The sequence below is a fragment of the Eupeodes corollae genome, chromosome 1 (assembly GCF_945859685.1).
Source record: "Eupeodes corollae chromosome 1, idEupCoro1.1, whole genome shotgun sequence".
Taxonomy (NCBI): domain Eukaryota; kingdom Metazoa; phylum Arthropoda; class Insecta; order Diptera; family Syrphidae; genus Eupeodes; species Eupeodes corollae.
Genome location: NC_079147.1, coordinates 25,158,036 through 25,172,986, shown reverse-complemented (window position 1 = coordinate 25,172,986; position 14,951 = coordinate 25,158,036). Strand labels below are relative to the sequence as shown.

The window sequence follows — 14,951 nt, the reverse complement described above, 5'->3', positions numbered from 1 at the left end:
TACCTTTTGCGACTGATGAAAGTAGGGAATACGAAGAAAAAGTCTATCTTTGACGACAATTCTTGAATAACACCTTTCCTCAGTAGTTAAAATTTAAAACTAATTTAACAAACTTATGTTTGAAGTTATTTAAGAAAAGAAAATAGATACTAATTTAACTTAAATAATTAAAGTATGTTGAGAGGATAAAGTGGATTGACCCACTAATGGTGACCTACTGGTCTGTGAGACCGGAAGTGCGAAAAAATGCGAATAAATGTCTCCTCCGTTATTGTTTTTTGTTGAATTTGTGTATTATAATAAAAAAGCTTCTGTTGATTTAATATCATTGTTTTATTGTCAAGGAGCATACATATGTGTATTTAAAAAAAAACACGAAATGTAAGTAACACATTTCGAAAAATCTTCAGTTGAAAAACCCGGTCCTTGAGACCTAGCCTAGCCATTGATCAAATCCAAATTTGCGTCTCCAATGGCGCGTTAAGAGAACATTTTAAAGCTTCAAGATATAAGGCTTCAAAGTTAATCAATGATAACTTGTTTCTGATCATTCACAAAACAGACTTTCTTAAAATATAACCTTAGTTTAAAAACTTCTGTCTTCGAGAGGATTTGAATTTCTTATTTTTGTAAATTAGATAATCTCCTGGGGAATTAATTGCATTTTGTCCTTTAATTTTTTTCAAATTTTAAGTTGCATGTCAACAAAAATCTTGACTTTGATATTAATACTTCTGAAAAGATTGTATAGTCATCGAAAATGATTCTCCATGTTTATCGCTAACAAGAAATCCGGCTTCTTTGCCTTTGACGGTACAAAGCTGAATTAGAGTTTTTAAGTGTTTGTTTTATTGAGCAAAAGAGCAGTGACTTTTTCGGCCAAACATTTCTTTTATTTTGCGATATGAAATTCGTTCTTTCGTTTGAAACTAATTTTGTCGGCTGAAGTGTAAATAAGCATTTCATTATCATATGTCATTCAGCTTACTTTAGTCTTACAGTCAAAAAAAGTGTATGCATTTATCTCCTTTGTTTATAGTTTTAATTTTTGGTTGTAAAAAGGAGATAAGTTATTTTAACGCCTTTTTCCAGTTTTTTTTGTTTAACCCTTTTATATAAAAATAGAAGGGTTAAATGAAAAATGTAAAGCAGAAAACACTGATAAGCCAAAAATCTTTCCATCAATCATTCCTTTCCATCAATCATTTTTTCAAAAGAAAAAACAACAAATCCAAAAATTGCGCTTAACCCCTTCTTCTTCCCAACTCTTCAGTTGTATGTTAGGTAGAGATGGCAGTCACAAGCAGCTCTTGATACGCTACTTAATTAGAAAAAGTCGTATTGGTTTTCTGTGAGGTCTCGCACTTTCAGGCCATAAACTCATGTTTCTTTTATAACGCTGGCGTCAATGTTTTCCCCGAAGCACACTTTTTAGACTAATCTGGACGACGTTCAACACGTTTTTAATTTCCAGTAGATCCTGCGCAACTAGTAAGCACCGCATCTTCGACAACCTCGTCACAGCCTTTGTCGACCTCTGGTCCCTGGCTTAGCAGTATTTCAATCTTTATATTAAGATGCAATGGTCTTATGCGGCCTTCGCCTTAATGACAACTCAGTCATGCATTGAAACCATAGCAATTCGCTCTATAATGGATTTCCTGGGAAACTTTTCTGCGCACTTAATTACCTTGTATTCCGTGAGCATTTTACAAGAGTCAAAACTAGGGGCCACAGTTCCACACCACTAGCAGACCTTCGGTAGAGAGTTCAACCACAATCTATACTAGGAGGTCATGACTGACAACTTCACTTAGAGTATGCGTTTGTGCTGCTCTAGGAGATGGCACAACACCTTTGCCAGACCGTCAAACTTACCTTTTTCTCAGCTGGAAGGGCCGCGAGTAGCTATATCTGACTTTGGTACCCGAGGGTGTTGGTCGGTTTAGGAAGCACAGAAGCAGTATGACTGGTAGTCGCTATGCTATGAAGGTTTGGAAAGCATCGAATGTTCTAGTGCTATAAATACCTCCCTTACGATCTTCTGAATTTTGTATACGTCAATGGGGCGGGGGAAAGAAATAAATATCCCACGAGTAGGTCGAAAGGGAAAAGTCAGCCATGCAGAGCGACCAAGACGTGTAAATGAGAGTGTTAGCGGCTGGCAATTTCATTCTTTGGCGCGGATTATGAAAACGCTCACAACACCCGTGTTTATACTGAGAACACCTTGCTGTAGGTTGAACTATTGAAGAGTAAAGAAATCCACTAACTATTCTTCCTGTCCTTAGCTGATCCCCATCTCGACAAGCCTCAAGACTGTTGTGGTGATCATTACCGCCCGGCAGTTACGAGCAGGATTTTATACGAGGATTTTTGCGGAGCATGGTAGATATGTATGTAGTACATGGGAGTGAATTTGAAATTTTGGACAGCACGATCAAAGGAGGCCTCCGATTTCTTTGTCGAATAGCTAGAGATTTGTTGTGCATTCTCGGACCGTTCTGATCTCTGGCAGAATTTAAAGATGCGTTAGTCACAAAGACGTGACATTACACGTACGCCATCGAAATAGTAAAAGGTTTTACTACACAAATATTTAAAATTTTGCAGTAAATGTTCGCAAAACTTAAACAATTCTTATTCTTATTTAGGCACCTTCTCGCTAATAGCGAACTGGTGAAAAAAATTGAGCTGTTAAGAAAAGTTAGTGATGAGAAGAACTTAAATCGTGTGCATCACTAAGGAACCTTTGCCTCGTACTGTTGACGAAAAACTAGGTTTGTCGATTTCTCGTCGATTTTAAGAACTAAACATTCCACAGAGGAGATTGTTTTGCATAAAAGCTAAGGTCCTTAGTGCACACAAGAATTCAAGCCCGTCACAAGGTTCGTCGTATCTTAGCTGATTAAGTTTTTGAATAGCATCAACATAATCCGAATATTCATCGAAAGATTGTCGTCAGTAATGAGACTCACCTTGACGTCCATAGAAACCCAGGGTCTAGTGGCCTTCAACTCTCAACCATTCCTCTTGCCAATTTATACAATTTAAATATCAAATGAAACTTCCTTAACCCAGTATTCTCCGGTTGTTATTTTTCTTTTTCTAGAAATCAGTTTTTAGAGAAATTGTCTGCCACTTTATTTTCGTCTTTGTCACCGACCCAGTAAAGAGTTACCGTACTCGCTTCGCTGAATAAACATAACATTTTATGCCAATGTTTTACCAGAGTTGTATTCGAACAACGGCGGAGCTTAAGAGCCACATTGCTATTAAAAAATACATTAACATATCTACAAATTGTAGGTACACATTTCTTTATCGTAGCGGTTTAGGGGTGGACGAGGCGAAAACACACTAAACTTTAACCCTTTTTCTGTTTAAGTGTCTTTCAAAAAGATACATTCGTTATTTGTTATTATGACTCTGATTGGTATGTTGTTCTAAAATGCACGCAAGGCTTTATATAGTTTGTTTAGTATCTATGTGTGTATGTCAATAACACTTCCTTTGCTAAAATATACATTCCATTTTCTATTATAAGTTTTACAGACCCATTGAGCCTCTAGAAATTTTTAGTTTAAATTTAATATAAAAAATAAAAAAAATATTTCTATTCAAGGGAATCTTTTCCAAGCCATCACAAACCTACGAAAAAGCTAAGATTGGCCCTTGTGAGCATTGCAGTAAAAGTTGCGACACCGTTTGTGACCGATGTATGTCAAGTTTCTGTAGTGTCGAATGTCAAAAAGCCGAATGGAATAGGCATCGTTACATTTGTGGCAAACCTGCGTAAGTTTTTTTTTGTCAAATTCAAACAAAACGAACCTAAATTCTGTTATTTTCTTCTTATTAAATATTTTCAGTTCGATGTGGCCGGCATGGGCTAAGCAACTGGCTAAACAAAGAAATCCTTCAGATAATAAAATTACCGAGCAAATAGAATCTCCTTCGAGTTCAACATCACAAAAAGATTCAACTAGGAAACCAGCATTAAAAGCCCAGCTTCCGCCATCGGGAAACAATGTGATCCTAACAGCAATTTCGAAGACAAATGTTGTCTTCGTTCGATCAACTTTATACGATGATAATTTGTTATTCTTCAATACTGTTTCGAGAATTCAAAAGGAAGCTAAAAACCAATCACATATTCAACATACTCCCGAACGTGGTGATATTGTGCTGACTAAATTCAAAGACCAGCAATATAACCGCGCTATGATCTTGAACCCTGACAATTTGGATGAAATTAAATTGATTTACGTTGACTATGGCAACATCGATTCAAAGTCATTGGATGACCTTTACAATGCTCCAGTAGAGTTTTGGAATTTGCCACGTATGGCTGTTCCGATAATCTTAAAAAACGTCCCAGAGTTCTTTATGACTGACGAAGTAAGGAAATACATGTACAGTTATCTGAATACAGACTTGAAAATCGTATACGACACTGAAGATCTGGATAATGGCATAAATCTGTCGGAACTATTTGACTCTACCAGTAATGTCAGTTTCAATGAAACCATAGCATCATTTAAAGCTGGTGCTGCAGAGCAAAAGAAAGCACCTGTAGTTTATCGTGAAGTATAATAAATACATTGTTCGATTTTGTATTATTTTCATAAATGAAATCTATTGTTTTTTTTTCGTTCTCATAAGTTTTTGCAATATTCACCATTACCAACTGGAGAAAACGTTGAACTTCTTGTGATAGATAGTTCTTTGTTACAGACAGGTTTTGTATCGTGTACAACCGAAGCATACACGAATGAGATTGAGAAGTTTCAGAAAGACATTCAGGCGTATGTTCAGGCTAACGAAACAAAATCCACTTACACTCCAAGGTAAGGAAGTAGTTTTCAATAGAATTAAATTGTTCATTTCACATAAAATTCATTGACTAGAGCAAACGAATCATTTATTTAATCATCACGTTGAGGATTTTCAAATAAAAAAACACAATCAATTATTATTTTTTAAGTATTCCGCTGTAAAAAGTTCTTACACGAAGTAAAATAATACAGGACTAAGGCCGATTTTGTTCAGTCAAAGTTAAACATAACTTGAAGCTTATTATTATTTAAGCTTGATTTTGGTTTTACTTAGCCAAAGTTGATGTTTTCAACTGTCGAACTTTAGAATAAACCGGTAGATTTTTATAACTCAAAAAAAAAATAGATGGTGAAAAGCAAACTTGCTTGTTTTGCTCCACCTTTAGAGTCAGTTTCTATGAGACTGCCAAAATACTGACGAAAACAATACATTCGTGTACATATGAGTTAAATTTCAGAATTTTTAGAAAGTAGTAAGCTTATAGCAAGCGTCAAACTACGATCGGAGGCTCATCATAAGTGCATGTGTTAGTTGTTAGTAAAAGATAATACAATTATAGATTTACTCATGCCCAAAATACAAAACTTATCTAACATTTAACTATTACAGAACAAAAAATAAAATGAGAACGTTTACGACGGGAACTGAACACTGGTTCTAAACAATGATTTAAATCCACCTTATTAAAATTTAAATCTAACGATGAACAGTTTAAGTTATATAAAAAGCTCATTCGACTTAAAGCTTCATTCTTCCCATAGTTAGTTCTATGGAAGTCAATATGTATAAATGAAATGTACGAAGGTGATGAGTTCCACCTCGGTAATTCAAATGTACACAAGATAGCAAATAAAGTGCATAAATTTTACCATTAATGAGTTGATCAAAAAATACTAAGTCTAAGCAAAATACGATGTTCATAGGGAGGCAGATCATAAGGATCATCCCAAGGAAGACCCTTAAGGAAAATTTGACCAAAAATGACTGGTAGTAAAATTTGACCAGACCCTTTATATACAAAGGAAAGAAATCAAAGAAATCGTTGTCTCAACTTCATCTGAGTACCGTCTATCAAAATGCGTAGTCAGATTGGGTGGATTTCACCTGTTAATGTCCTATATTGTATCAATAGGTCTACTTCGTTATGTGCACTAAAACAACGAATTCAAATCTAATAGACCAACAGCAGCCTTATGGATTCAGTTGTTTAATATGATTACATTGCTTCTAGATTTTATTCACGCTTACCGGTCTGGCGATTGGAATGCCCATATTAACTGTGTGAAGTATACGATTTCCATGCCGCCGGACACTTCTCGTACGTCACCTGTATTTGAAGGACATGATAAAACTGCATTCTGTGATGACCCAAATGAATTTAAAAACATTGTACAAGAGGGTTACTTTACTATGAGAAGTACTGACCGATTTTTTGCAGAGGTGTTGGTTCTCGGGCTGACTGCTACAAATGAAATTTGCTCATCACTCGAAGAATTCACTGGCGTTCTCTTTTCTAGTTACTAGTTACTAGTGATCAACACGACGATTTTGGGGAGGCACGTAAAATTAGAGACAATACCGACATTGCAAAGCTTTCAAAGTTATTCTCAATTTCCAGTTACAAATGAAATCTAGTCAATAGCTAGTGGCATCGTCGGAGATGATAAAGTAACTTGCTACAATGCTTATTCTCTAGGCATGCAGGCAATGAGCTATATAGGCCTACGAGTTTCAGAAGTAAGAAGGGACATACAAATTGAATACTACATTTTTTAAATGCCGATACAGTTATTTTACAAGCTAAAACAAATACAAACATTATAAGCATTATATTTCTTTATGACATTTGATAAGCTTTAATTTTGTAGAAGATTATTTTTTGATACGCCAAATAGTTTTAAAGATAAACCCGAAAAACTAAAAAAAACGTTGTGTTTGTCTTCACTGCCGCTGGAGTTATTTTATAAACTATAACAGATACGAAAAAAATCATGGAAGCTTTTTTTTATAAAATTTAATAAGCTTTTGTCGAACAAAATTTGTTGATACGACAAATAGTTTTCGAGATAAACGCGAAAAACTGAAATAGTCTCCATGTTTCTCTTAACTGCCGCTAGAGTTCACGTCGGATTCTTGGGGAATTTTTTTGGGTCATCACCAGGCATAAAATAAAAAATGTGCCAAGTTTCGAAACTGTTGGATTTTTTTTTGAGGTTGAAAGCAATTTTTTTCGTTCATTGACTGGACTATAGCAAGAATATATTCAACACTTGACTTAAATTAGGCACACTAAACCGTTCAGATTCCGCCATGCAATCTAAAAAAAGTTATGGAACCCATTTTCTATTTTATTAATTTATTTATTTATTTTGAGATGAAGCTTGAGGAACCATTGAACTTTGAGTAAATCTTGGGTCCAACTTCAATGGCCACAATTTTACCAAAGAATAAGCGACCCAAATTCCTAATCCCAGAAAAAAAGCAATGATCTTGGGTTCAATCACTTACTGTAAACAAAAATTGAGATGAAAGTGTTCATAGCTCTAAAACGATTGAAATTCTTACATAATGCCAATGAAATGAAGATAATTTTTGAGTGCAATCTTTACAGAGACTCTGCAATTTAGTTAACAAAAGATATGATTTATCTGCAACAATTCGCGTTCTAATGATCTTTTATGAATACCCAAGAAAGGTGCCACTGCAATATATACCTGCCCATGGTCTATATGGGAACGTGCAGCTTTTGACTGTCGTTATTAAATACCTAGACGCTTCAACTAGTTTCAAATTTTTACATCATCTACTTTTTTGAAATGAAAAAAAAAACTAGAACGAAGCTATAATACAAAACTTCATTAGCCACTGTAGAAAGATCATAGAACTTAAGCCGGTTATGCTGATTCTTTGATTTTTTCAAGTTCGAGAGCAAAATAAGTTTAAATTTTTTAGCATAATAAGTTAAAGTGATGAATACAATTTTAAAGCAAAGTTATGCATATAAATTGTTTGTTCTGTTTTTTACTACAAAGTATTGAGCGATTTCTTTCACTAAAGCAAACTTTCAAGTTAATTACAACTCTAGAGTTAGACCGCAATTTGTGAAAAAAAGATCAACCGTTACAAATCTCCTTACATTCTCAAACACATGTTCAAACGCTTTAGAACAAGGTTATGAAGTGGACTGAGTATACACTGACTTTTCTAAAGCTTTTGACCAATTATAGCCACGGAATTATTTTGTTTAAACTTAAAGCTCTTGGTTTTCCACCATTTTTTTTTAGCTTGTATTGAATGATAACTTGAAAATAGATCCTATGAGGTAGAATTTAGAAATTGTCATTCTGAACCTTTTGTTGCTCAATCTGGTGTTCCCCAAGGAAGCCATCTTGGTCCTTTTCTGTTCATCCTGTCTACTAACGATGTGAACTTCTCATTTTTGCTGACGACATAAAGATTTTAAAAATAATAAAGTCCACCCATGATCGTTTTCTTTTACAAGCCGACATTGAGAGTTTCACATTTTGGTGTAGGATAAATAGCCTTTCACTCAACCCTTTAAAATGCCAGACGACAACTTTTACTAAAAAACTAATCAGTAGCATATTTAACAATTGTATATCACAGCAAAAACTGTCGCGTTTCCACAATTAAAGATTTAGGTGTTCATTTCTGTTCCAACTAAGAATTTACACATCACATAAATTTTATTGTTAATAAAGCTAGTTCTATGCTTGGTTTTATAAAACGCTGGGCAAAGAAGTTCAATGATCCCTATGTTACTCTTTCTATGCTTGCTCTTATAAAACGCTGGGCCAAGGAGTTCGTCCTCATCTTGAATATGCATTGCAAGTATGGACTCCCTATTACGAAATTTATAGGAAACGTATTGAATCAATTCAACATAATTTCAAACTGCCAGCATAGTGCAATGGAGTATAAGTATATTATAGTCGGACGGTGGAGAGTTTATGAACGAAAGAGGAATGATTTTAGTTTTTTGGAACATCGTAAATGCCAATAAACTTTGATGCCAACCAAAGAGTGTCATATGGTTTTTGCTGTAACATTTTTTCGGAACACGCAAGAAGTACTCTAAGTTATCCAGTTGATTTAGCACAAGGTAGTTTTTTCAGCTTTTGCGTTCGTGTGTCGGTTTCTTTTCCTATGGAAGTAGATGCGATGCAGCGATGCATCTTATTCCACCCAAGGAATGTAATGTATTTAGTCCATCTAACCTTCTGACATTAAAATCCGCATTATCAAACACAAATTGGTTGAATGAACTGCTGGATTCTGGTCGAGTGTGGCAAATAGCTGATATCTCCAACAAGTGAGCTTCATAATATGAAGAACAAAACCTTAAGCTTGATATAACTTTACCAACTTAACTTAACTTAGAACTAAGCTTTCTGTATATAAATAAGGCAAGGCTGCTTAGTATTGGAGACATGAATGATCTCGGAAGCACTACTGATATAATGCTATGCCCTATTGAGATGCACTTCCGTTTTCTATTTTCAAGGTTCGTTTTCCTTAGTAAAAGAGTTTTCAGAAACGTTTTTAGGGTTTTAGGAACACAATCATCTTCAACGTGTTTGAAAAAAATCATCACATGTCTTCCTTACATGCTTGTAGAGTTATTTTACAAACTAAAAAAAATTAATATCATATTTCTTTAGGAAATTTAATAAGCTTTAATTTTGTAGAAGATTATTTTTTAATACGCCAAATAGTTTTAAAGATAAACCCGAAACAGACAACAGACAAACCTTAGTAAATGTGTCAAGTTTCAAAACTGTTGGATTCTTTTTGAGGTGAAAACCTTTATTAATTGGACTACTAGTTCATTAGTTTTTTCATTTCCTGGAACACCATAGTGACCAGCAACTCAACAAAGGTTGTGGTATGTACCAAGAAGACTTAGCTCTTCGCGACAGCAAGTCACATGCTTCATCTAGATTTCGGTGGCAGAAATTGCTTTTATTGGAGCTTGGTTGTTAATGAAGAAGGTAATATCAGCTTGTGGTATTATTAGCCGCTGATTCTTCTACTAATAGATTCAGAGTTCTTATGTCGAGCACTGCTTCTAGACCCGTAGTGGGTGTAGTCCTCATGGTCCCTGTGATACCAATACATGAAATTCTTTGTACTTTGGCCAAGGTTCTTGGTTGATGTTTTTATCCAATGCATTCCACCAGACCATGCTTTTTTATGTAAGTACTGGTCTAACAATAGCTGCAGGCATCCTTCCACCTGTGAAATCACCTAGCACTGTTGAACATTCAACTATGAAAATACTTAGAAATTACACATTCCTTTTACGAACATTTTTCAACCAAAAAAATGTCCATCTATCGGACGAATAGTTTTATGCATACATAATATAAATCAAGACATATTAAACTAACAACACATTATCCCGATCACAACTTATGAACTTTCGTAAGTATAATCTTGAGAAAGTTGATTTCTAAAATAATATTTTCTTTCTATTTTCAGAGTAAATGAATTGTGTCTAGCAAAATACTCTGAGGATAATCTATGGTATCGTGGCAGATGCATTGAAGTTGTCGGCGATGGTCATCCGACTATTTTATTCTTTGATTATGGTAATCTATCTATAGTCAGCGTGGAGAATATTCGAAAATATCCTGAAGAATTTACATTCCCAATAATGACAGCAGATTGTGAAATAAGTGGTAAATTATGAAAAATAATCACATCTTTCAATAAAATTAATTTGTTATTTTCTTTTCTTCAAAATAAGGTCTACCATCTGAAATAGGAGATGACTTAAAAAATGATTTAGAAGAACTTTTAGAACCAGGAACTAAAATAATTTGTGAAAAAGTTGAATATTTCGAAGAAGATAATTTCTATTCAATTGATTTAGGCGATTTGTTGAAAAAAATGCTACCTTAAACAAATAATTCAACATAAGTATCGTTTTAATTATAATTTTATATCCAATAATAATAATCAATTTCATTGAGCTCAATAATACTGGATACATTTTTTTATTTATTTTTTCATTTACATATAATTTTTTAAATCATTGTTCTTTTATTATAAATTGACAATATTTTAAAAATATATACATACATACTTGTATTAGTAAAATAGCCCACAACGTTCTGGGTCACTTCAATATCATTTGAACAACTAGAAGTAGAAGGAACATCGCGCTTGCATAGCGACGTAATTTGTTCTATTGAGCAATAGAGAAAATTCAAATACTATTAAGGTCTTTTTTGTGTCGTCTTTGTATTTAAATCCTATTGTAATATAATCTTAGGTTTTTTTCGGTGGCACATAGTGGCTAAGGCGACATTAGATATTGCATTTTTTACTAAACTTTTGTATAAAAAACATCCAGCACCACCTTGAAACTACGACGAATGTACACAAGAAAAAAAACAGATCCATGATAATACTATAGATTTTATATACAAACTTATCGACCCGATATTTTAATATTTTGTTTTAAAAAGTTCTTTTATCTATTATTAAATAAAACAGTCGCTGCTATAGCAAGCTCAAGAAATACTTCAAGCTAGCTTCTACATTATTAATTTTTCAAATTTTTAAACTACTATCTGGTTTATTATTTAGATTTCCGAGTCAAATTGTCAGAGCAGGGGTGGAATCGGCTAAGGCGATTGCTGATAAATGACAATTAAAATAAACGAATTTGATCTTTCTAAGGTGATAGTCAAATTGATACCTAAAAAGCTATCACAACAAAATGTGATAGTCGCTTTCAAACACATATGTTTATTTCGAATAGAGCTACCAGGCGCTTAGTTAGCTATTTTTCGTTCAAAAAACACATTCTAGTGACCGACAAAGCTTACGAGATTGGAAAAAAATCAAGAAAAGTAAGAATTTTATTCAAAATTAGCAATTTTGATATTGTTATTTGGATATTTTCTAAGAATCAATTTAAAATTTCACCAAGGCAACAACGAATTTTTACAATTTGAATCTGAAATTGTTCGAATTGAATTGAGTTGAATCATCATAAATATGACAGTCAATTACCACCTTAGCCGATTCCACCCCAGGTTAATTAAATATTAACACGATTTACAGAATCCCTCACCTAAATTAATATTTAAAAATTACCTTATTTCAAAGCTGTAGTAGAATTAAGTGTTGGAACGCAGTCCTTTTACCAACATTTTTCGACTAAAAAAATGTGTCCGTCTATCGGAGTTTTTATATCAAATGGTTTTGTTCATCATCTTAGAATGATGACTAATTCTTTAAACCGTGCTATAGTCCCAATCTGAAAATAACGTCAAAAATGTTTGTTTCTCTTTTTGAAATTTCGAAATCGAAGTTCAGATACGAAATCAGTAATTAAAATAAACTCTAAAACTTAAAAGAGATTATGATTTATGGTTTTTCAAAAACACAACATTATGCATTTTTAAAGGGCTATACCTACAGTCAATCTTTTTTATAACGAATCTTCAAGGCAACAAAGAAATTGCTTCGTTATAAAGAAGTTTTGTAAAAATTTCGTTATATAGACATTTTTTTTAACACTACAAGTGCTCTTTTATATTTAAAAAAAAAGTACACAAAAAACTGATTTTAAAGAAATGTACACCAAATTTGTTTGCAACATCTTTTCTTTTCTCCCCTTTCAACTTTTTCAATCATCAATAACTTCTTTGATAGCGAAATAGCTTTGCGCTTCTAGATTTTGACAACAATTCTGGAACAAGGCCAATTCAAACAATTGACTGATCAATTGACATTTCTACTACACATCCATGCATACACACACTCACTTAAAAAAAAAAATTCTTCCCAAAACGGGGAGATCCCGTTTAAAATAAGAAATACAAATCGTAGTAAACTTCGTTTTCAAATTTGAAAATTGACATTTATTTATAAAGAACCAACTTTGCTTTCGGCCACAAAAAAAGTTCCTTATAAAGAGAATTTGGCTTTAAAGAATCTCGTTATAAAGAACCTATTTCGTATGGAATATTCTTGAGGGGAAGGGGGAACAAAATGAGATTCGCTATAGAGAGAATTACGTTATAAGGAAGTTCGTTGTAGAGAAGTTTGCCTGTATTTGAAAAATGTATTCATGTTCAAATTTTAAGATTGGATTGGTTTTTGTTTTAGATAACAACCTAATTTTTTGTGAACCAATTTTATTGAGAAATCGTATCCAAAACATTCAACTTTCAGAGATTTGACAACAAAACTGAGAAATTTACGTTAGGTATTTTTTGCCAAAAACATATTATCAACATATTGTTGTTGTACGATTTAGGCAATATTGCCGAGCCTTTGGGCGTTAAAACTGTTTTGGGTTAAATGAAATTCTAAATGAAAAAGAAAAGTTTGGCCTAATTGCCAAATAAAATAACTCTAAGATATTAAAAATGTCATATCGCCCAAAAACTTTTTCAAAAAAAATCCCGCAAAGCCCTAAATCAATATAATATTGCCCAAATCAATTTTAAAATACATATCGCCCAAAAGATGTCATATATTTATACATTTAGGCATTCGTACAAAATGTTTGTTTATTTTGAGCACAAAGCATTTTGAGTTTAAATTTAAAATTTCACAAACGCAAACAACGAACAAAAATGTCATATCGCCCAAAAACTCGAAACTTTAAAAGAACGTAATAAAAATATGTTTGGCTTTATTTTACTTTTAGAAAGCGAAATAACAAGGAGTAATTTTAATAGAACGAAATGGTTTGCTTGCTCAAAGTGGTAGTACCCAGCATTTTATCTTATTAATAGAGAAATATGTATGGCGCTATGCTGGCCCCTGTTTGTGCTCACTATAGGATTTTGGGTAGTTGCGAGATTGTGTGAATGCACATTTTCTTTTAATACAGATTCTTTAAATACAAATATTTCGAATGTTCTAAAAAATTCAAATGGCTTGGCCAAACCATTTTCTGTTGGAGATTTTACTTCCGTCGTTACTTCACCTTTATCTTATACACGGTTTTCATAAACGAATTATATGTTTCAATGCACTTTTCCCTTCTACAAACATCAATCTACTTGTATATGCTGAATTCTTTAATCCACAACTTCCCGTCATGAACGGAATTTTAGGACCCATAGTTAAAATGAGTATTTGAAATATTTTAAACTAAATGTCATATGTGGCCAAAAATAATTCGGCAGATTCAGCCGACATAAGGGATTTGAAAGTTAGGCAAGTTTCTATTCTCTGATTGGCCAGCTACCAACAAATAACATTCCAATTAAAACAACTTTAATGGAAAGTTGACAGGAAAGTTAGTCAAGAAAAATCTCAAGTCAAGTCTACTTCTGTCAAAACGACAATTAATAATGTTTTTCATCTAACTGAAAGCTGAATTTCATTACTCTATGATTTATTTATTTTCTGCACAACTTTATTTAATGCCTTCTGTAAAAGGATTCGTTGTCAATTTGAAAAAGAAATGAGTAATATTTATTTACAATACAAAATACAAATTGTGATGGACTTGTAGCTTGCCTGAGGAGAGTTTTGTAGGCAATAATGTTTTTGGTAGTTTGTTTACTATGAACATAAAGTATATGTAGGTTTGTGAAGTAAAGTTTTGAACTTGACACTTGAAAAACTAACTAGTTGCCTTGGTTCAAAGAATGAATTTGAATGCAAATGAAGCCCCTTTTGTTGTCTGAACCTGCCCATTGTTTGGCTCCTCTGAACACAAAACTTGAAGGATCCTCGAAGGTTGTCCTAGTATTTTAATTTGGTTTCGACAACAAAATTAAGGGATGTGTTTGTGTTTCCTTTTGGATCATACACTTTGTTAATAATGTTTTGCCTATAACTTGGCCTCTTTTTGTAAATAATTTCAAAACCATTAAATGAACCTTTTTTTATATTTTGCATTAATAATTCCATATTAATTAAAATGAATTTTTAATACTTTTTGTTTTGTTTAAAAATTAAAAATGAAGAAGCATGGCTAAAGAAATGTATCCTATTATAAAAAAGAAATAATATGACTTTTATCTTATAAAGATTTAGAATAAGTTATGTTTATACAATGAAGACTGTACAAAAATATATTATATTATAACGCAGTTCTATAAGAAAATAAACTACCA

At 33.0% G+C, this 14,951-nt stretch overlaps 1 protein-coding gene across 4 annotated transcripts in view; it reads left to right on the top strand.

Moving 5' to 3' along the window:
* Positions 1-14,156, top strand: part of LOC129938586 (protein vreteno-like) — a 42,306-nt gene extending 28,150 nt beyond the window's left edge. For all 4 annotated transcript variants that reach the window (XM_056046236.1, XM_056046234.1, XM_056046235.1 and 1 more), the window contains 5 exons: positions 3,626-3,795; positions 3,870-4,587; positions 4,663-4,847; positions 10,339-10,538; positions 10,607-14,156. In XM_056046236.1, coding sequence (XP_055902211.1) covers positions 3,626-3,795; positions 3,870-4,587; positions 4,663-4,847; positions 10,339-10,538; positions 10,607-10,761 — 1,428 coding nt within the window. In that variant the 3' untranslated portion in view covers positions 10,762-14,156. The remainder of the gene's footprint in view (positions 1-3,625; positions 3,796-3,869; positions 4,588-4,662; positions 4,848-10,338; positions 10,539-10,606) is intronic.
* Positions 14,157-14,951: the final 795 nt, after the last annotated feature.